The sequence below is a fragment of the Schistocerca gregaria genome, chromosome 6 (assembly GCF_023897955.1).
Source record: "Schistocerca gregaria isolate iqSchGreg1 chromosome 6, iqSchGreg1.2, whole genome shotgun sequence".
In the NCBI taxonomy this organism is placed as follows: domain Eukaryota; kingdom Metazoa; phylum Arthropoda; class Insecta; order Orthoptera; family Acrididae; genus Schistocerca; species Schistocerca gregaria.
The window spans coordinates 185,202,446-185,219,677 of record NC_064925.1 but is presented as its reverse complement, the minus strand read 5'-3'; the positions used below and the strand labels follow the sequence as shown (position 1 = coordinate 185,219,677).

Genomic DNA, 17,232 nt, shown 5'->3' with positions numbered 1-17,232 from the left:
TTCAGACCCCCCAATCAGTTCTGTACCAGAGGTCTGCAACCAGTCCTGTCGATGTTGCTGCAAATGGTCAGCTCTGCTTTCATCTTGTAAACAAAATTGGCAGCCTTTACCACTTCCGATAGCCGCTCAAAACCAGAGAGAGTCTCTTCTGATCCAAAGTGACACACATCATTGGAAACGATGTGAGCCACCACCTGTAGTTGGCTGCACCTTGTGCCCTCCATGGCATCCAGAAGGACCTGTTGTTCCATGTCTGGAATGATTCCATGTAGTATGCACATGGGGTGCACATTGGATTTCTTCCCCTTCTTGGCAGCCATGTCCCTAAGGGGCCCCATAACGTGCATAACATTGGAGCCTTCAACTATCAGTAATCCCACCCTCTGAGATTGCCCAGATCTTGCTAGCTGAGACCTTTCCTCTGAAACAGGACAGGCGACGGAATATGGCTGAGTGACAGTGCCAGCCACAGAGAGCACCTGGAACCTGTTTGTGGTCCCCTGGGAAGTCTTTCACCAACTGCTATGCCCCAGGGCGACCTCCCACTTGACCCAGGGTAAGGGGTCAACCTCAGCGTGAGCAGTAACTGAGCTGGCCACCAGTGAGGACCAGTAGGAGGACTCTGACATGCTGGACGTCCATTGGATCCCCACGGCTGGCCCACAACAGTGGTGCCCATCCATTGCAGCTTCAAGCTGTGTAACTGAAGCCATCACAGCCTGGAGCTGAGAGCAAAGTGTCACCAACTTGGCTTGCATCCGCACACAACAATCACTCTCCCTATCCATATTAAAGACCGTGGAAAATTGAACTACCCAGGTAAATGGACTATTGACTCGCGTTGTGGAGCTCTACTGTAGACACTGACGAAAATGCAGGAACTGTGTCTAATAATTTAGATTAATACACAGAGATTCAAAAACCTAACTACTGAGGCACTCAGGTGAAACTACATAATTCACCCCTGATGAGGAACTTCTAACATGTCACAAAATCGGTTTATTTTCCAACACAAATGAAAATACGAGAACTGTGGCTATTAGATATTAAATTAACATGCAGAAACTCAAGAACTAAACTATCAAAGCACACAAATGAAATTAAACAATTTGCTCCTGGTTAGCAACTGATAAAAGTCACAAAATCGGTTACTTCCCTGTTGCTGTGGCTGTCTCGGACGGCCACTTATTCTGATGAAATAAGCTAACCTTATATTTCTGTGCATTCTTAAGCACTTTGTGATGCTAATGTGTTGTTATAACTTCATTAAAAAATACTCTTTGGCATCAGTAACCATACAGATCTTGCTGTGTGTGATGGTCCCCCCCTCCCACCCACCCCTTCCTTTTTCTGCAAGAAGTTCAGCCAATATATCCTTGCCTCTCTTATTCATGTGTTGGCTGTGTCTTGTGTACATATATTCTGGCATAAACTCAAGCACTGGCAAGCCAGTCGTTAATGTTAGAGCAAAGAGGATGCTGTGAAGAGCGCATCAGCCAATTGCACGCTGACTGACCCCTCTCCTGGATGACAATGTGACGGTAGTATCCTCTACATGAAGAGAACATAAGAGCCGTGATGATTGGCCATAGCCCAGTTCTACGAGTTCTACAGACCAGTGACTTGGATAGAAGCATCCACTGCATTACTTCACTTGTATTGGAATCATTATACTGAAGGACATTGACTACATTACCTGTCGCCCTTTGCTTGCAAACATCTACATATTTCTCAAAATTAAGAATTGTCATTGATTCATTTTGTAATAAAACTCTTTAATGCGATTTGCTTAAATTAATGTCTAGCAATCCGAGGACCAGGTTTCCTAGAAACCCCATCTTTGACAACTAGGCAGGATACAACATCCATCTTCAAATTGTAGCAACACGCACTGCACTCATTTGCAACTGCAATTCAGTCAGCAGCAGCTGGTCAACTCTGTGCACATGACTCACAGCAGTGTTAACCCAGGGCTGGTCATGCAGCTGTACTGCCTCCATGAAACTCGAAATTGTATTTGTACTTGCTACTACTACTTGCATCCAAGTAACCCTTACTGCTGTAATTTCTGTCTTCAGCCTTGCTTTTTCCTGCTACACCTACCATTATAACCTGATCCTCTTTCTCAAAATATTTCCACTAATTCCCTATGTATCTATCTCCATTTCCGTAGTTGGAAATATTATTTTAAATGATTCTTTTCCAAGCAGCAGTATGGGAAGGATTTCTCTGTACTTCAACAGAGTTGCCACTAAAACAGAGATAAAGTAATCATATTTTTAGTTACTTCAGTTACTTTCAAATTAGAATAGATTGAAAAATCAGCCAACCAATTGTAAATGAAGGTTTAGTATCCCGTGACCATAGTTTCAATATTTGTAAAAATATCTTCTCCAGATGTATTAGCCCTAAAAATGAATATACCAGTTACAAAATATTTTTTTTACAAACATAATAAAATATTAATAGAAAAATATTGGTGAAGTAAACGTACTCACTTTTTACATCACATGATACCGCAATAGATTAGATGAAGCAGAGTGGCTCTTGTCATAAACGAACATATATCGTACTTCAGAAAGACTACTCATTAGTAAATGCAGCCTCTACAGGTAGAGGCTCTTCTCAACAATATAAATGTAATAGGCATCACGAGATGAAATATTTGCATCAGTTACACGTACCTTATGTCAGAGACTATAGCCAGCTACTACCAATATACAGACTCAGGCAACTAGGAAAAATTGGGCTACAGAGGGTGCTAAATACATGCACATAGAACTGTGTCTTGGTTGTGTTGAACAACAGTGTTTTATAATAAAGTAAGTGTGAAAATTCCTCTACAATTATTAATACGTTTGCTGACAGAGTAATTGTATTGTACATGGATGGGAAAGCAGTGGGCTCTATACCACGCATGCAAGCATTGCGTCTTGCTGGTGTTAAATAGCATAATTTTATATCAAGACAACATGACAATTTCTTATAGAAGGCCACTAATGAATACTACAATTTTAGAGGTTTACATTAAATATAAAATCTGTAATACATTTATGTAGCACAGTGATACTGCACCTACCTTAAGTGTGCAGAAGATAATAGATAACAAAGCTTACTTCTGTTACCAAAAAGATATTTTAACAAATATTGAAACCATGGTCAAGGGATAATAAACCTTTATTTGCAACTAGTTGACTGATTCTGCAATCTATTCTGAATCATACAGTTGCTGTCTTGCAGTCATGTTTAAGATAGTGAAATACATGCCTGCCCAGGTATCAATGGCTATCACCATATATATGGACATTAATTTTAAAATTTTAAAAACAGGTATGGCCACTGATTTTAATAAGCAATGTGAAGAGTTGACCCTGATGCCGGACTATGTGAAAGCTTTCATTAATGTTAAGTAGTGTGAGAAAAAAAAGAAGAAATTAGTGCAAGTTTTAGCTGACAGAAGAGTTGAGCCGTACAAAAAGAAAGGTAAGTTGAATGCAGAAGCTTATGAGTTATATCTTGTTTTAACTAAAGCTTTTAAAGAAAATATTAATTTTCAAATTGATATTATATGGTATGGTATCAATAATTGGTTGTATAATTGTAAATGTGAAATTGAAGCTGGACATGAAAAGAAATTGTCAAAACTTAAGAACACTACACCAATAAATCATCAGAAAGTTATAGTGAATAACAGTTTTCTGAAAGAGTATTAAATAAAACACAAATTCACTTTTTGGAGGAAGAAGGCCCAATTTTTTAAAAAAAAGGCATAAAATAAAATGTAGCCCCTATGCTTAGTGACTCTGCTGTAATAGGTTATTTTGTGGTTAACCTTAAAACTGGTCTAAACAGTGCTAAAGTAGATACGGTCCAACAGGTTAGGATAGGTTATGAATGTAACAACACCATAGAAAAAGAAATGGCAGTTATGAGTAGCGTTTGCACTAAAGAAATGAAAGTGATTAATAATATTAATCGTAAATTGTAAAATAATGAAAGTTTAATAACTAAAATCGATAAAGGCAACACAGTGATCATTGCCTAAAAAATGAGTATGTGGACAAAACGTTAAAATTTTTTGAGGAAAATGGCATCACCGAAATCAGCACAACTCCCACTGTTAATCCGCAAAAAGAAATTCCGAATTGCTTAAACAATACTGAAAACTTGTTCAGGAAATTTCAGAAGAAATGTTTAGTGAATATGAATCCAAAGCCTCTCGTTTTAAAAAGCCTGTTCAAGCTTCACAATAACCACCATCCCATCTGCCCCATCATAAATAGCACAGGGAGTGGCCACCACAAGTTAGCTAGACATTTACAAAGTAAACTCAAGGAATTTTTTACTTTTGACAGTAATTTTTCTGTTGAAAATAGGTAAGATCAGATAGTTAAAATGAAAGTGTTCAAATACGAGGGCTATCCACAAAGTACATTACGCTTTGGAATTAAAAATAAATAAAGTATTGGAATTTTTTTTATTATATACAGATGAAAGCCACACTTAAATACTACTTTTCTACATAGTTGCCATTTAAATTAAGGCACTTATCGTAGTGATGGACGAGCTTGGAAATACCTTCATCGTAAAATTCGGCCGCCTGCGCCTTAAACCACGTGGTTACCTCTTCTTGAAGCTGTGCGTCATCATCAAAACACAATAACGGAACTCTCACAAAAGAAATTCAAAAAGAGAATGGTGACCTAAATTTCCTTAATCTGAAATTATGCACACAGGATGGCATCACTTTTGATACCCATCGTAAGACAATGTATTCTGATAATATTATTCCATCAGATTCTTCCCACCCTAAAGCTCATGAAGTTGCGGTTTTCCATTGAGCAAAAAATTGTGCTTTAACGCCACCACTTTCACCACACGATTATCAGAAAGAAATTAATTTGATTAAGGTGATTGCTAGCAATAATGGTTACAAACAAGATTTAGTCAATCAAATACTTACCAAAAAAAAGGACAAATAAAAAATTTTCAACACTAGGTGACAAAATGAAGAGTAATGAAGAGGGAGATGGCAAGTTTATTTAAATGTCATTTAAGGTAATGTCTCCTCCAGGATTAACCATCTTCTGACTAGAAAATATGGCTGTAAAGTTACTTTCTCTATGAACAACAGTCTGAAGAAAAATTTAGCACACACATTAAAAACTGAACAAGATCCTTTCACTAATTCAGAGAGCAAAACTCAACCCATGGAGTAGTCTCATCCGGGCTCCCCTTGGAAGAGGAAACCAAGACTTTCATAAACAGCAGGCCGAAAGGTGATGGCCTGCTTTGTCTGGCATCAGTGAGGCATCATTTTAATTGACTTTTTGGAACCTGGCTTCACAATTACCCGGGACCATTACTGTTTGTCACTGGACAAGGTGCAACGTGCCATCAAGACCCACAGACCACAGTTTCAGGGTCATCCCATCGGACTACATCATTACAATACCAAACCCCATACAGCCCTTATGATGCACAATAAAATAAGGAAAATGGGTTGGAAAATTGTTCCTCATCCCCCCTACAGTCCAGACTTGGCTCTGTCTGATTTGTACCTCGTTGGTCATCTGAACGCCCACCTGATGGTAAAATATTTGATAGGGAGAAAGATCTTATTTCGTGTGTCAAGCATGGTATACAAGTCAATCTCCATAATTTTACCAAAGTGCATTTACAACATGGAAAGAGCTTTGGGACAGATGCGTCACAGCTGATGGAATCTACACTGAATAGGCTCAATGTATAGCTAAATGTTTCAAGTACGTTCACAGAAAATTTCATTCTCCTCCTGCAAAAAATAAAATAATTAGAAACGACTGTGCAAAACGTTTTGAACATCCTTTGTATATAGGACACACGGGTACAGCTATTAAAGCCAGATATAAGGAACATATGTTTGGTAAGAAAGGGGGACATTTGCATAATTGTTCATTTGCTGAACGATTACTTATTTCAGACCATTCTCCAAAGGAATGAAAAGAAACCATAGTTTTACATAAGGAAATAAAAAGGCTGGAAACTGAATTCATTACAGGAACTTGAAATTTATAAACATGTTGCTAAGGGGGACGGTAACATATTGAACGATCACTTGCAACTCGCGAGTAAACACATCTTTGATGGATTGAAACTGCTGCTCATGGTCACATAATACATATATATGATCTTCGCCAATGTTGGTGAACATGCCATTTTTCTCGAAATATATTTTTTCTACTACTGAGCTCCTAACATTTCATATCGCTTGGTTTCATCTTTTGTGGTCTTATCAACACATGTTCATACAGTTCATATACCACAAAATAGTATTGGTACAGTTTAACAGAAGATTCTCTTTTTATGTTGTGATGTAGCTTTATCCATTCATTGTGTCCTTCACCTTTTTGGCAACAGAAGCAAGCTTTGTTGCCTGTTATCTTCTGCATACTAACGATATGTGCAATGTCACTGTGCTACATAAATGTATTACAGATTTTATATTTAATGTAAAACTCTAAAATTTTGGCATTTATTAGTGGCCTCCTATATAAAACTGTCATACTGCTTAATATAAAATTATGCTACTTAACACCAGTAAGACACAGTGCTTACACGCGTGAGTATAGCACCCATTGCTTTCACTTTTTTCTTATCGCTTAAGCTTCCATTGTGTTAAGTGGAAGTTTTTTCCTATTGAAGTTGTTTTAGCTTATATTTGCTCTTCTTTAACCATTGTATCTGTAACAGTGACATTTTGCAAACAGATTCTGCATGCTGAATTTATGTACAATATTACTCTGTCACCAAATGTATTAATAATTTTATATGGAGTGTACACCTATAAATTTTTATATTTTTAATGGCCTTTTAGAGAAATTTTCTTACTTACATTACTACAAAATTCTGTTGTTCAACACAATCAAGATGTGGTTCTATGCGCATGTATTTAGCGCCCTCTGTAGCCCGATTTTTCCTAGTCACCTGGGTCTGTATATTTGTAGTAGTCAGCCTTAGTCTCTGCCATAAGGTACATGTAAATTACGCAAATATTTCATCATGTGACGCTTATTACATTTATATTGTTCACAAGAGCCTTTACCTATGGGCATTTACTAATGGGTAGTCTTTCTGAAGTACGATACATGTAATCTGACGCTATCTAAAGCCATGGCTTGCAAAAACTCGTTTTGTCGATTTCATTTACAACAAGAACCACTTGGCTTCATCTAATATATTATGGCATCATGTGATGTAATAAGTGGGTATGTTTACCTCACAAACATTTTTCTATTCATATTTTATTATGTTAATAAAAAAAATATTTTGTAAGTGGTATATACATTTTTAGGGCCAATACTTCTGAAGAAGATATTTTTACAAATATCAAAACCATGCTCAAGGGATAATAAACCTTTATTTGCTTCTGGTTGGCTGATTTTTCAGTCTATTCTGAATTACACAGTTGCTGTTTTTCAGTCATGTTTAAGATTTTGAAATACTTTCAAATTAATATGAACATTCTAAGATCTGTCACTGTTCAGAGGGACCAGAGGGATGCACAGAGATAATTACAGATCATAAAATGATTAGTGCAACCCTGCAAGTAAAGAGTCAAATTGTAGAAATTCCTGATTATAATACATTGTAGCTTGTTAATTGACATTCATGAGCACACACATGTCTCTCTCTCTCTCTCTCTCTCTGTGTGTGTGTGTGTGTGTGTGTGTGTGTGTGTGTGTGTGTGAGAGAGAGAGAGAGAGAGAGAGAGAGAGAGAGAGAGAGAGAGAGAGAGAGAGTTAGTTTCTCTTTAATTTATATATGTATGCTCAAATATTACCTATTTGTCAGCTAGCAGCAAAACAGTCCACAAACATCCTGTGATTAGCAGTCCATTCAAAAGTTACGAAAACCAGAATAATTTCATTGTATGTCTTCTACATGAATCTCAAACTTTATTTCAAAACAATCTTTTCAATAGCAAATTATTGACAAAGATTTTCACTACTTACCATTAAGTTTGATACAGTACATCTCAGTTACTGTCTATTTATTGGTTTGCTTACCTTATCTGGTACGGACTGCACCTGATTCAAATAGTTAAAAATACTGTGCGTGGCTTCTTTCAACAGGCTGTGATTACTCATGTCACTGCACTTGTAAAGGCAACACAGCTTTCTTGTCCAAGATATCAGAACTTCATTTTCCATTGGTTGTTCCTAAGTAGATCACAGAAAATCTATAATGTGAGACAACTAGAAACCATCTGTTGCTACTGCTATGCAGTAAACATTACACTTCATTATATGATATAAAAATAAAACCTAAGACTTTACATTCAGTGTGTTTTCCTAATATCAGCTCATTTTAATTATTGTATACAGTGTCACATAAATTACCACAGATAAAGAATTTTTTTGTTACATATGGGGGAAAAAAATTATGAAAAATCTGAAGAAATAACATACACAAACCTTTATCTGTGAAAATACATGATTAGTTTGTTTAACACCTTATACAGACCTCATTTATTATCATCCAGAAAATAAATTCTTTTAATGATACTGATTTCAGATGGGATTTATTTTTTGCAATACAGTCTCTACATCATGAGAAACATTCTCAAAAATCCAGAATGAGATTTTCAGTCTGAAGCAGAGTGTGCGCTGATATGAAACTTCCTGGCAGATTAAAACTGTGTGCCTGACCGAGACTCGAACTCGGGACCTTTGCCTTTCGCGGGCAAGTGCTCTACCAACTGAGCTACCGAAGCATGACTCACGCCCGGTACTCACAGCTTTACTTCTGCCAGTATCCGTTTCCTACCTTCCAGACCTTACAGAAGCTCATCTGCGAACCTTGCAGAACTAGCACTCCTGAAAGAAAGGATAGTGGGGGATGTTTCCAGAATGAGATTTTCACTCTGCAGCGGAGTGTGCGCTGATATGAAACTTCCTGGCAGATTAAAACTGTGTGCCCGATTGAGACTCGAACTCAGGACCTTTGCCTTTCTCGGGCAAGTGCTCTACCAACTGAGCTACCAAAGCACGACTCACGCCCGGTACTTACAGATTTACTTCTGCCAGTATCTGACTCCTATCTTCCAAACTTTACAGAAGCTCTTCTGCGAACCTTGCACAACTAGCACTCCTGAAAGAACTGATACTGCGGAGACATGGCTTGGAAGGTAGAAGACGGATACTGGCAGAAGTAAAGCTGTGAGTACCTGGCGTGAGCCGTGCTTCGGTAGCTCAGTTGGTAGAGCACTTGCCCGCGAAAGGCAAAGGTCCCGAGTTCGAGTCTCGGTCGGGCACACAGTTTTAATCTGCCAGGAAGTTTCCTGTTGACCAGTCTGGTGTGGCAGAAGAAGAGAAAAATGAAAGCCTGAATTTTAAATTTCACATTTAAGAGATTGTTCACACAGGAGAATTGTTCAAACATACCATCATTTGACCATCAAACAATGTCCCATATGGATGACATAGTGATACTCATCACTGGCATAGAGTAATCACTGAAAGAGTTGAAAACAAACGAGTTGTCAGATCTGGATAGAATCCCAATTCAGTTTTAGAATGAGTACTCTATGCCACTTGCCCCTTACTTTGCATTTATCACAAGTCTCTCCTCCAGCGTGAAGTCCCAAGTCACTGGGAAAAAGTGCAGGGACTCCTATACACAAAAAGTGTGAAAGAAAGGACTAGCATAATCAGATACCACTATTCTTAACACTGGTTTACTGCAGAAATCTAGAACATATTCTGAATTTTAGTATAATAAATTTCTTAGCTTATGTCGATGAATCAACAAGAATTTCAGAAAAGCCCTACACAGACTGTTAACGAAGGTAAGAGCCTATGGAATAGGTTCCCAGACATGTGAGTGGTTCGAAGACTTCTTTAACAATGGAACCCAGTATGTTGTCCTCAACAGTGAGTGCTTTTCAGAAATGAGGGTATCATCAGGAGTGGCCCAGTGAGCAGTGTGATAGAGCTGCTATTAAGGATGGCTGTTATACAACATGATACCCACTGGCCATCATCACCTCACAATGGGAGGAACTACTCTTTATGAATATTAGAGAAGACACAAGTCTATACTCCACACTCAGGAGGATATTTTTAGACCAAGGTGCTCCAACCTTTTTCTGTGATGGACTGGGAACAGTGGATGGGCTTAAGGAGATAGTGCACACAATATCTCCATCAGAGGAGATAAAGATGTTGGGTAAGACAGTAGCTGAACTTTTCAAGACTGCATAAATATAAATCTGTATGCCAAAACTTCTTAAGGATGTTACTCCAAAGACTATGGTTTAGAAGTATGGTCGCATAACCAGGTCTTGACATTGGACTGGAGGTTAACTGACTGAAAGGTTGTATCTGATGTCCAAACCATTGTGGTGAAAGTCAGTGAGGAAACCCTGATAGCAATGTGAGAACAGAACCTGAAACTGTATTCAGAGTTCTCACAAGGTCATTAAGGATATTGGGAGCAGCCATGGTGACACTCTGGCAGCTGGAAGAATTGCAGATACATCTACATATACATATACACAGATACTCTGCAAGCCATCATACGGTATGTGATGGAGAGTACCCTGCACAATACTCTGCAAGCCATCATATGGTGTGTGGCAGTGGGTACCCTGTACCACTACTTGTCATTTCATTTGCTTTCCTGTTCCACTCCCAAATACAGTGAGGGAAAAACGACGTGTGCCTCTGTATGAGCCCTTATTTCTCGTATCTTAGCATCATGGTCCTTAAGCATAATGTATGTTGGCGACAGAAGAATCATTTGGCTGTCAACTTCAAATGCCAATTCTCTAAATTTTCTTAATAGCATTTCTTGAAAAGAACGTCGCCTTCCCTCCAGGGATTCCCATTTAGGTTCCAGAAGCATCTCTGTAATACTTTTACATGTTGTCTGAACTTACTAGTAACAAATCTAGGAGTCCACCTCTGAATTGCTTCAATATCTTCCTTAAATCTGATCTTATGCGAACGTATTTTGGTTCATTTGATAGCTCCCAACCACAAAAATCCGTTTTGTTATCATTTAACGTGAGAGCAATAAACGAAGAGGAAACAACAAAATCACTGAACGTAAACACAGGTTACGTGGAGAAGACACACCTCCCCAACACGACTCGGTCTGCTCTGTGCATCAGCCCCAGTCTACGATATTTCCAAACAGGGCAATATTAAGTAGTGGCGCCCAGCCACACTTCCGTAACCAGAAGTGGGAGAAGGTACTACTCATACGCGACTCAACTGCATGTGCACAAGAGCCCGCCTGCAACTGCTCAAAGGAATCTAATTTAAACAGTTGTCATGTGATGCTCATCGGAGGCAATTAGTTGTTACAAAGCATTGAATAGTGTTCCTAAAGCTTTTGACACACTTTACTGTTGGCAGACACTTGTATTAGCACTGTTTTGTTGTTGTATATGGCAAATTTCATTTGTAACTTAAGTTTTATTCCCCCCCCCCCCCCCCGCCCCTCCTCTCTGTTCATGTTTTCATGTTTTGTTGCTGCAGTATCATTCTGCAGTAGTGGGATACGATAATAACCTTTGTTAGAGTATTGGTTCTTACCAGTCAAAATAACAAATATTTAACTGAAAACTAAAACAATGAAAAATTCCCGTAATTCTAAACAATTCCCGGGTTTTTCCCGGTTTTCTCCCAAATGGAAAAATTCCCGGGTTTTTCCTGGATATCCTGGTTGTCCCTGGTCGTATACACCCTCAAATAGAAACAATATTTTTGCCAACTGCAATGGACACTTCCCCTCCAAGGGCCTCTAATCTGTCTTTCCGATATATGTTCCATGACTTGCTAAATATCTCAGAGCTTTCCACTTCAGGTTTCAGCCAGCTATCGGTCCCAAGAATAATTTGAGTGCAAAAATCTTACGGAGGGCAGTAAATTTGGGAACTTTATTATGAATACTTTGACAGTTTGCCGATAAAACTGCGACAGTCGAAGTGTCTTTATTCTGAATGCTGTTTGAGTTCCCTTGCTGAATATCAACTGGTGAGTGTTCATCAGAGAATCTCAAACTACTGCAGTCTAAAAAATTCCTCATGTTTGCTCTATAAGTACTCTGCTACCCGAGTAGCTGCTTCCTTTGTGTAGTACACCCCTGACCTATCAAGGGGAGACCTACAAATCCCCACACTATAACGCAGGTCTAGAAATCTGCAGCCAAAACTGTCACAGAGTCAGCAAAGCCTTTGTTTCAGAACCTTCACACGGCTCCAAACCAAATTACCCCAATCAACTCTGGGAATGATGTTGTAAATTGTGAGCTCTACCTGCACCCTTCATGTGAGGCCAACAGTCTTCACCACCTCCGACAGTCACCTGTAGGACCTGAGGATTGCCACAGAACCTACGCAACAGGTGTCCTTGGTGCTGACATGAGGCACAACTTGCAAATAGCTACATCTCTACATCCTACATGCTTGATAGCCACAGGCAAGGCTGCCTCCACATCTCAGATGAGATGTAAAGACTGTAGCAAGAGGGCGAAACTGCACGACATGTAACTTAAAATTGAAACGTTGGAGCCAAAAGGCACAGAACATTCATGTCATTAATTCCTGAAGAATTTGTGTCTACTAAAGATCTAGCAAAGGGTCTCCTATTACTCTTTAAGGATACTGGCAGGCATTACTAAAATCACAGAGAGGAACCGCACAATAAATTCAGTTTCAGTGCAGGCAATAGCAGGCTAAGACCACTGTTGTTTTGGGTCCTTGTGCAAATCTAATCAAATCAAGATAGCATCAGCTGCTGCTACTTTGCTGAAGCAGTGCACGGCCACCCATGTACTTGCAGTGCTGAAGGTAAGCACACTGCTGAGTGTTATATTAAGGTGGCAACTGCAGTCTGGGAGACTATGCTCACTACTGAGACACTGCCACCAACTTCTGAAGAAGCACCTTACAGTATAAAAGAATGTTATTGCTAAATGAGCTCTCCTGATTCTGCCACTGCCCTGGCACTGTTAGTACGCAACTCACTGTCCTGCACATGCCATCCTCAAGCAGTTAATGACAGTCCGGTCACTTAATGGTGCTTTACCCCCAGCAGCATTACACTTAATGCCAGAAGAAAGCCAGTGAAAGCGAGTGATGCCATGGGACAGCAATCAGCATCAATCATCTCAATGTGGTGAGTCTGCAGCTCATGGTCTAGTGGCTAGCATTGCTGCTTCTGGATCACAGGGTCCAGGTTTCTATTTCCAGCCGGGTTGGGAATTTTCTCTGCCCGGGGAATGGGTGTTTGTGTGGTCCTCATCATTTCATCATCATCATTTATGACAGTGACTAGCTTGGACTAGGTACAAATTGGGACTTTGTACAGGTGCTGATGACCATGCAGTTGAGTGCCTCACAAACCAAACATCACCACCATTATCATCAATGTGTTGAGTAAGAATGAACTCTTTTTGACATTTTTCTATGTGATTATGTGGGTAATATCTAAATGCCTGTATTTCAGGGCTGCTTGGAAGGTGCTACTGGTGATAAAAGACTCAGTCAGGAACTTAAGTGACTTTAGGTGGAACACAAAAGAAACACATGGATGTTTGCTCCCAGTAAGGTGTGGACAGTGTAACTTGTTGGAACACAGTGCTCTGTGTGCCAAATTTACATCGGTGATCTATTTTAAATGTAGAATGGCTGGGCTTTATGGCACAGAACATAGGGAATGCGCAAAGTTAGCACTCAGGCATAATTACTAGAAGTGTCTGCAGTAGAAGGTATAACAGTATTATTGGTATTAAGTTCTTTCCTATTGTATTTTTCCCAGTGTTGTAAACACTGGCTAGAAAATGAACAAACCAGCAATATACAATATAACTTTGATTTTACATTATCCGATTTTACGTTTTTTACAATTTTATATCACAAAAGTGTAGCCCCTGTGAAAACCCATAACATCAATACTAAAAACTTCCCAATTTTATGTTTCTTCCTAGTAAGGTTTACCTCAATAATATGTTCTTACTTGAGGTCTCACTTGAATTCATCTGTTTTCTTCCTATTGACATTTGATGTGAATGAACAAGTTATAAGTGTCACAAAAGACAGACGGTTCACACTGCCGGAAGTGGCGGAGGTCAGGCAGGCCACTGCAGAAAGCAGAGATATGAGAGAAAAAATGCTGACATTAACCAAAATCAGCATTGCCAACACAACTTTCAACATTTGGCTTCACTGCACAATTGTGATACAGCTACTGCTAGGTTGCCCACTCTTGTCTTTTTGCACATGTTTCCAATGCACTGTATTCAGCAACAATGTCGATATTCAGTCTTTTAAATTCGTACAACAAGTCTCAAAGAAAATGCTCGATCAGAATCAAGGGAACATCGGCCATTTCTGCCTAGTGAGCTCTTATTGGCTTGTGACTTGTTATGTCACCCAAGAGCCAATGCAGCCACCACGCAACACTAACACATATAAAATAAGATTGCCTTCTGGATGCGGAGAGAGGGGGACAGGCCCTTAAACGACGGGAGTGCAGGTAGGGGTGAAAGCCTATTGCAAGTGCTGAAAATTTACTTTTCGTCCATATCATGTCCTATGGCAGAGATGTTACAAAGAAACAGAACAACGGTTTTGCGATAGCACATTTTGACTTTTGTGCTCAAATCTGACATAATATAGTTGCAACAACTACATACACTATTCATGTATATACTTTGCACCACACATTGTATGTCATATACATTGTCAGGATTGAAAGAAGGCATGAAGCGAAACTGTAGCACCACAGCTTCCTTTTAAATTAACATTTTACAGGGTCCAGAAATTAACTGAGCCAACCTCTAATAAGCTTGTAACATCAATTAGGGAAGTAAACTCATTTTTTCCCATCTCTGTTTCTCTCATCGAACCTAAAATAAAACTCTGCGGGGATGCACACACACCTCTCTGTACCAGACAAGCCCACTGTGTTTACCTCACTATGTAATAAGTTTATAGACCTTAGGCTACGAAGCATTTGAAATTCCTAAAGTACTGGATATAAAGTTTAAACAGGCACAGAAGCTGTAAGTCAGAGTTGGCGGCAGAATTTCGTTCTTCTCCTCCTGGGTAGCAATTTTACCAACAGTCATAGCATCAACTGACATAACCAAATTGCGCATCCCCCAAATATCAGAACTTTATGTCTTAAAATTAGGTAAAAAGTGGGTTCTGCCACTAGTAGTTCTGTAGGGTATTTAATTGAAAAGCTTACAACTTGATAAGGATGTACAATGTAATTGATCTATGGTATTTCCCTTCATCCATTTCCCAAATATTACTGCCACAAATTATACATTAAAACACATAGTTTTGAGGGTTCCTTCATTTTACTTTCACTCTGAAAATAGCAAAAGGGGAAACAAACTGAAAACTGAAACAGGGTGTATATGCGAACAAGGAAAAAGAATTCCCCAATTTTTTTCTGTATTTCCCAGTTAAAAATACACACTTCCTCCTGGCTAAAACCAGACTTTTTTCCATTTAAGTAACAGTATATTTTCTCTTGGAGCTGTAAAACTTATCAGTCCTTTGAATGGTTATGGTTTTATACACGGATATAGAATTTCCTGGCACTTTAGAAAACGAAACTCAGGGAAAAAACACGTTTTGGAAAGATCTTTAATGTGCAGCAAGATGTACGATGGATATTCTTGTATTACAAAAGTATAAATTCGAATTCCACCACAAATCGCATGTTACTTTCTGAAGCATTGAAATCAAGTTGCAATGCAGTTGTAAGCCAACCATAGCTCATGTCACGTGAACTCACCAGCCGCTAACAGTGGATATTCGGAGCATAGGACATGTGATATAGCCAGCCAACAGCAAGTAGTGCAAACACACAAAAAGAAAAAGTTAATAATTTAAATTATTATCAGTGTTGCTTCGAGGAAAGCAAAGCTTTCACATATAATATTGGTCTCTTAAGGTTAATAAGCTGCAAGAGAAGCTGAACATACAATACAATGTTGATCGTTTTTGCGTCTGTTATACTCTGAGATATATCACACAAATGTGCCACTAAAATTTTTAATAACAACATAAATGTCTGATCTTCTAGGCTCAAAATTCTTCTAAATGGCTTGTCATCAAAGAGTTAATTTTTAAATGAGAGTCAAACGTTCTGTCATTTAAGAAATTCATCGTACATTCTCACACGTAGTTCAGCTTGCATGAATGAAAATTTACTTTGAAAGTAACGCTTTTCAAACCATCAATCACAATATTTTCCTGTGACCTGTTAGAAATAAGTTCGTTTCAGCAGTTGGCAGAGAGCGCCCGGTAACTGGTGCCACTGCACTTGCGCAGCTAGAATGACATAGGAAGCCCATATGTTTGTACGTGTAGAACATTAAAAAATCTTACATTATGTCATAAAAGAAACAAGACATCAGAATTTTGTGAACCATACTAAAATGTGCACATTTAATGTGCATACTTAAAGTGCACATTCATATGTCCAGATTCCCAATGAAGCAGACCTCGACCTAATATTAAGCTATTCAGTGTGGTTTTTGGGCTGTAAATTTTCTTGGAGTACCAGTACTGTATTATCTCATGTTTGGTTCTTTATTATGTCATAATGGCATATGTGCTAGAACGTGAAATTGTGCACTTGAAATTCAGTGAACAGTTGAAACTAGCCAATAGTGTGGAATTAAAAACTTCATTTCAAATACATTGACTGCCTCAGTGGAATTGATTAATAAAAGCGAAATTTCTTTAGCAAACTTACAAAAATAGCTTCATTGTTCTGCAAGGCGATCAATACCTGACTGTGAGAAAGACGGAAATAAAATAAAATCTGAAACTAATAACATATTTTAGCCTCCCATTAAGGTAACGTATTTTAATTCACTTGATAGCTCTCGGCTGCAGAAATCCATTTTGTTTTAATCTACATCTACATCATACTCTGCAAGCCACCTAATGGTGTGTGGCAGAGGGTACTTTCGGTACCATTATCTGATCCCTACAACCCTGTTCCAATCGCAAATAGTGCGTGGGAAGAATGATTGTCGGTAAGAGTTTGTTTAGCATCTCCATAACGCTTTCTCACCAGCTAAACGATCCTGTGTCGAAATGCGGCGCTCTTCATTGGATCTTCTCTATCAGTCCTACCTGATAGGGATCCCAGACAGATCGACAATACTCAAGAATCAGGTGAACAAGCGCCTTATAAGCCACTTCTGTCATGGATG

General features: G+C 38.8%; 1 protein-coding gene across 1 annotated transcript in view; it reads right to left on the bottom strand.

Annotated features, from left to right (window-relative positions):
• LOC126278621 (cohesin subunit SA-2-like) overlaps nt 1-17,232 on the bottom strand; it is a 379,668-nt gene that overhangs the window by 161,111 nt on the left and 201,325 nt on the right. Inside the window, exon 11 of the mRNA XM_049978860.1 lies at nt 8,049-8,201. Coding sequence (XP_049834817.1) covers nt 8,049-8,201 — 153 coding nt within the window. The remainder of the gene's footprint in view (nt 1-8,048; nt 8,202-17,232) is intronic.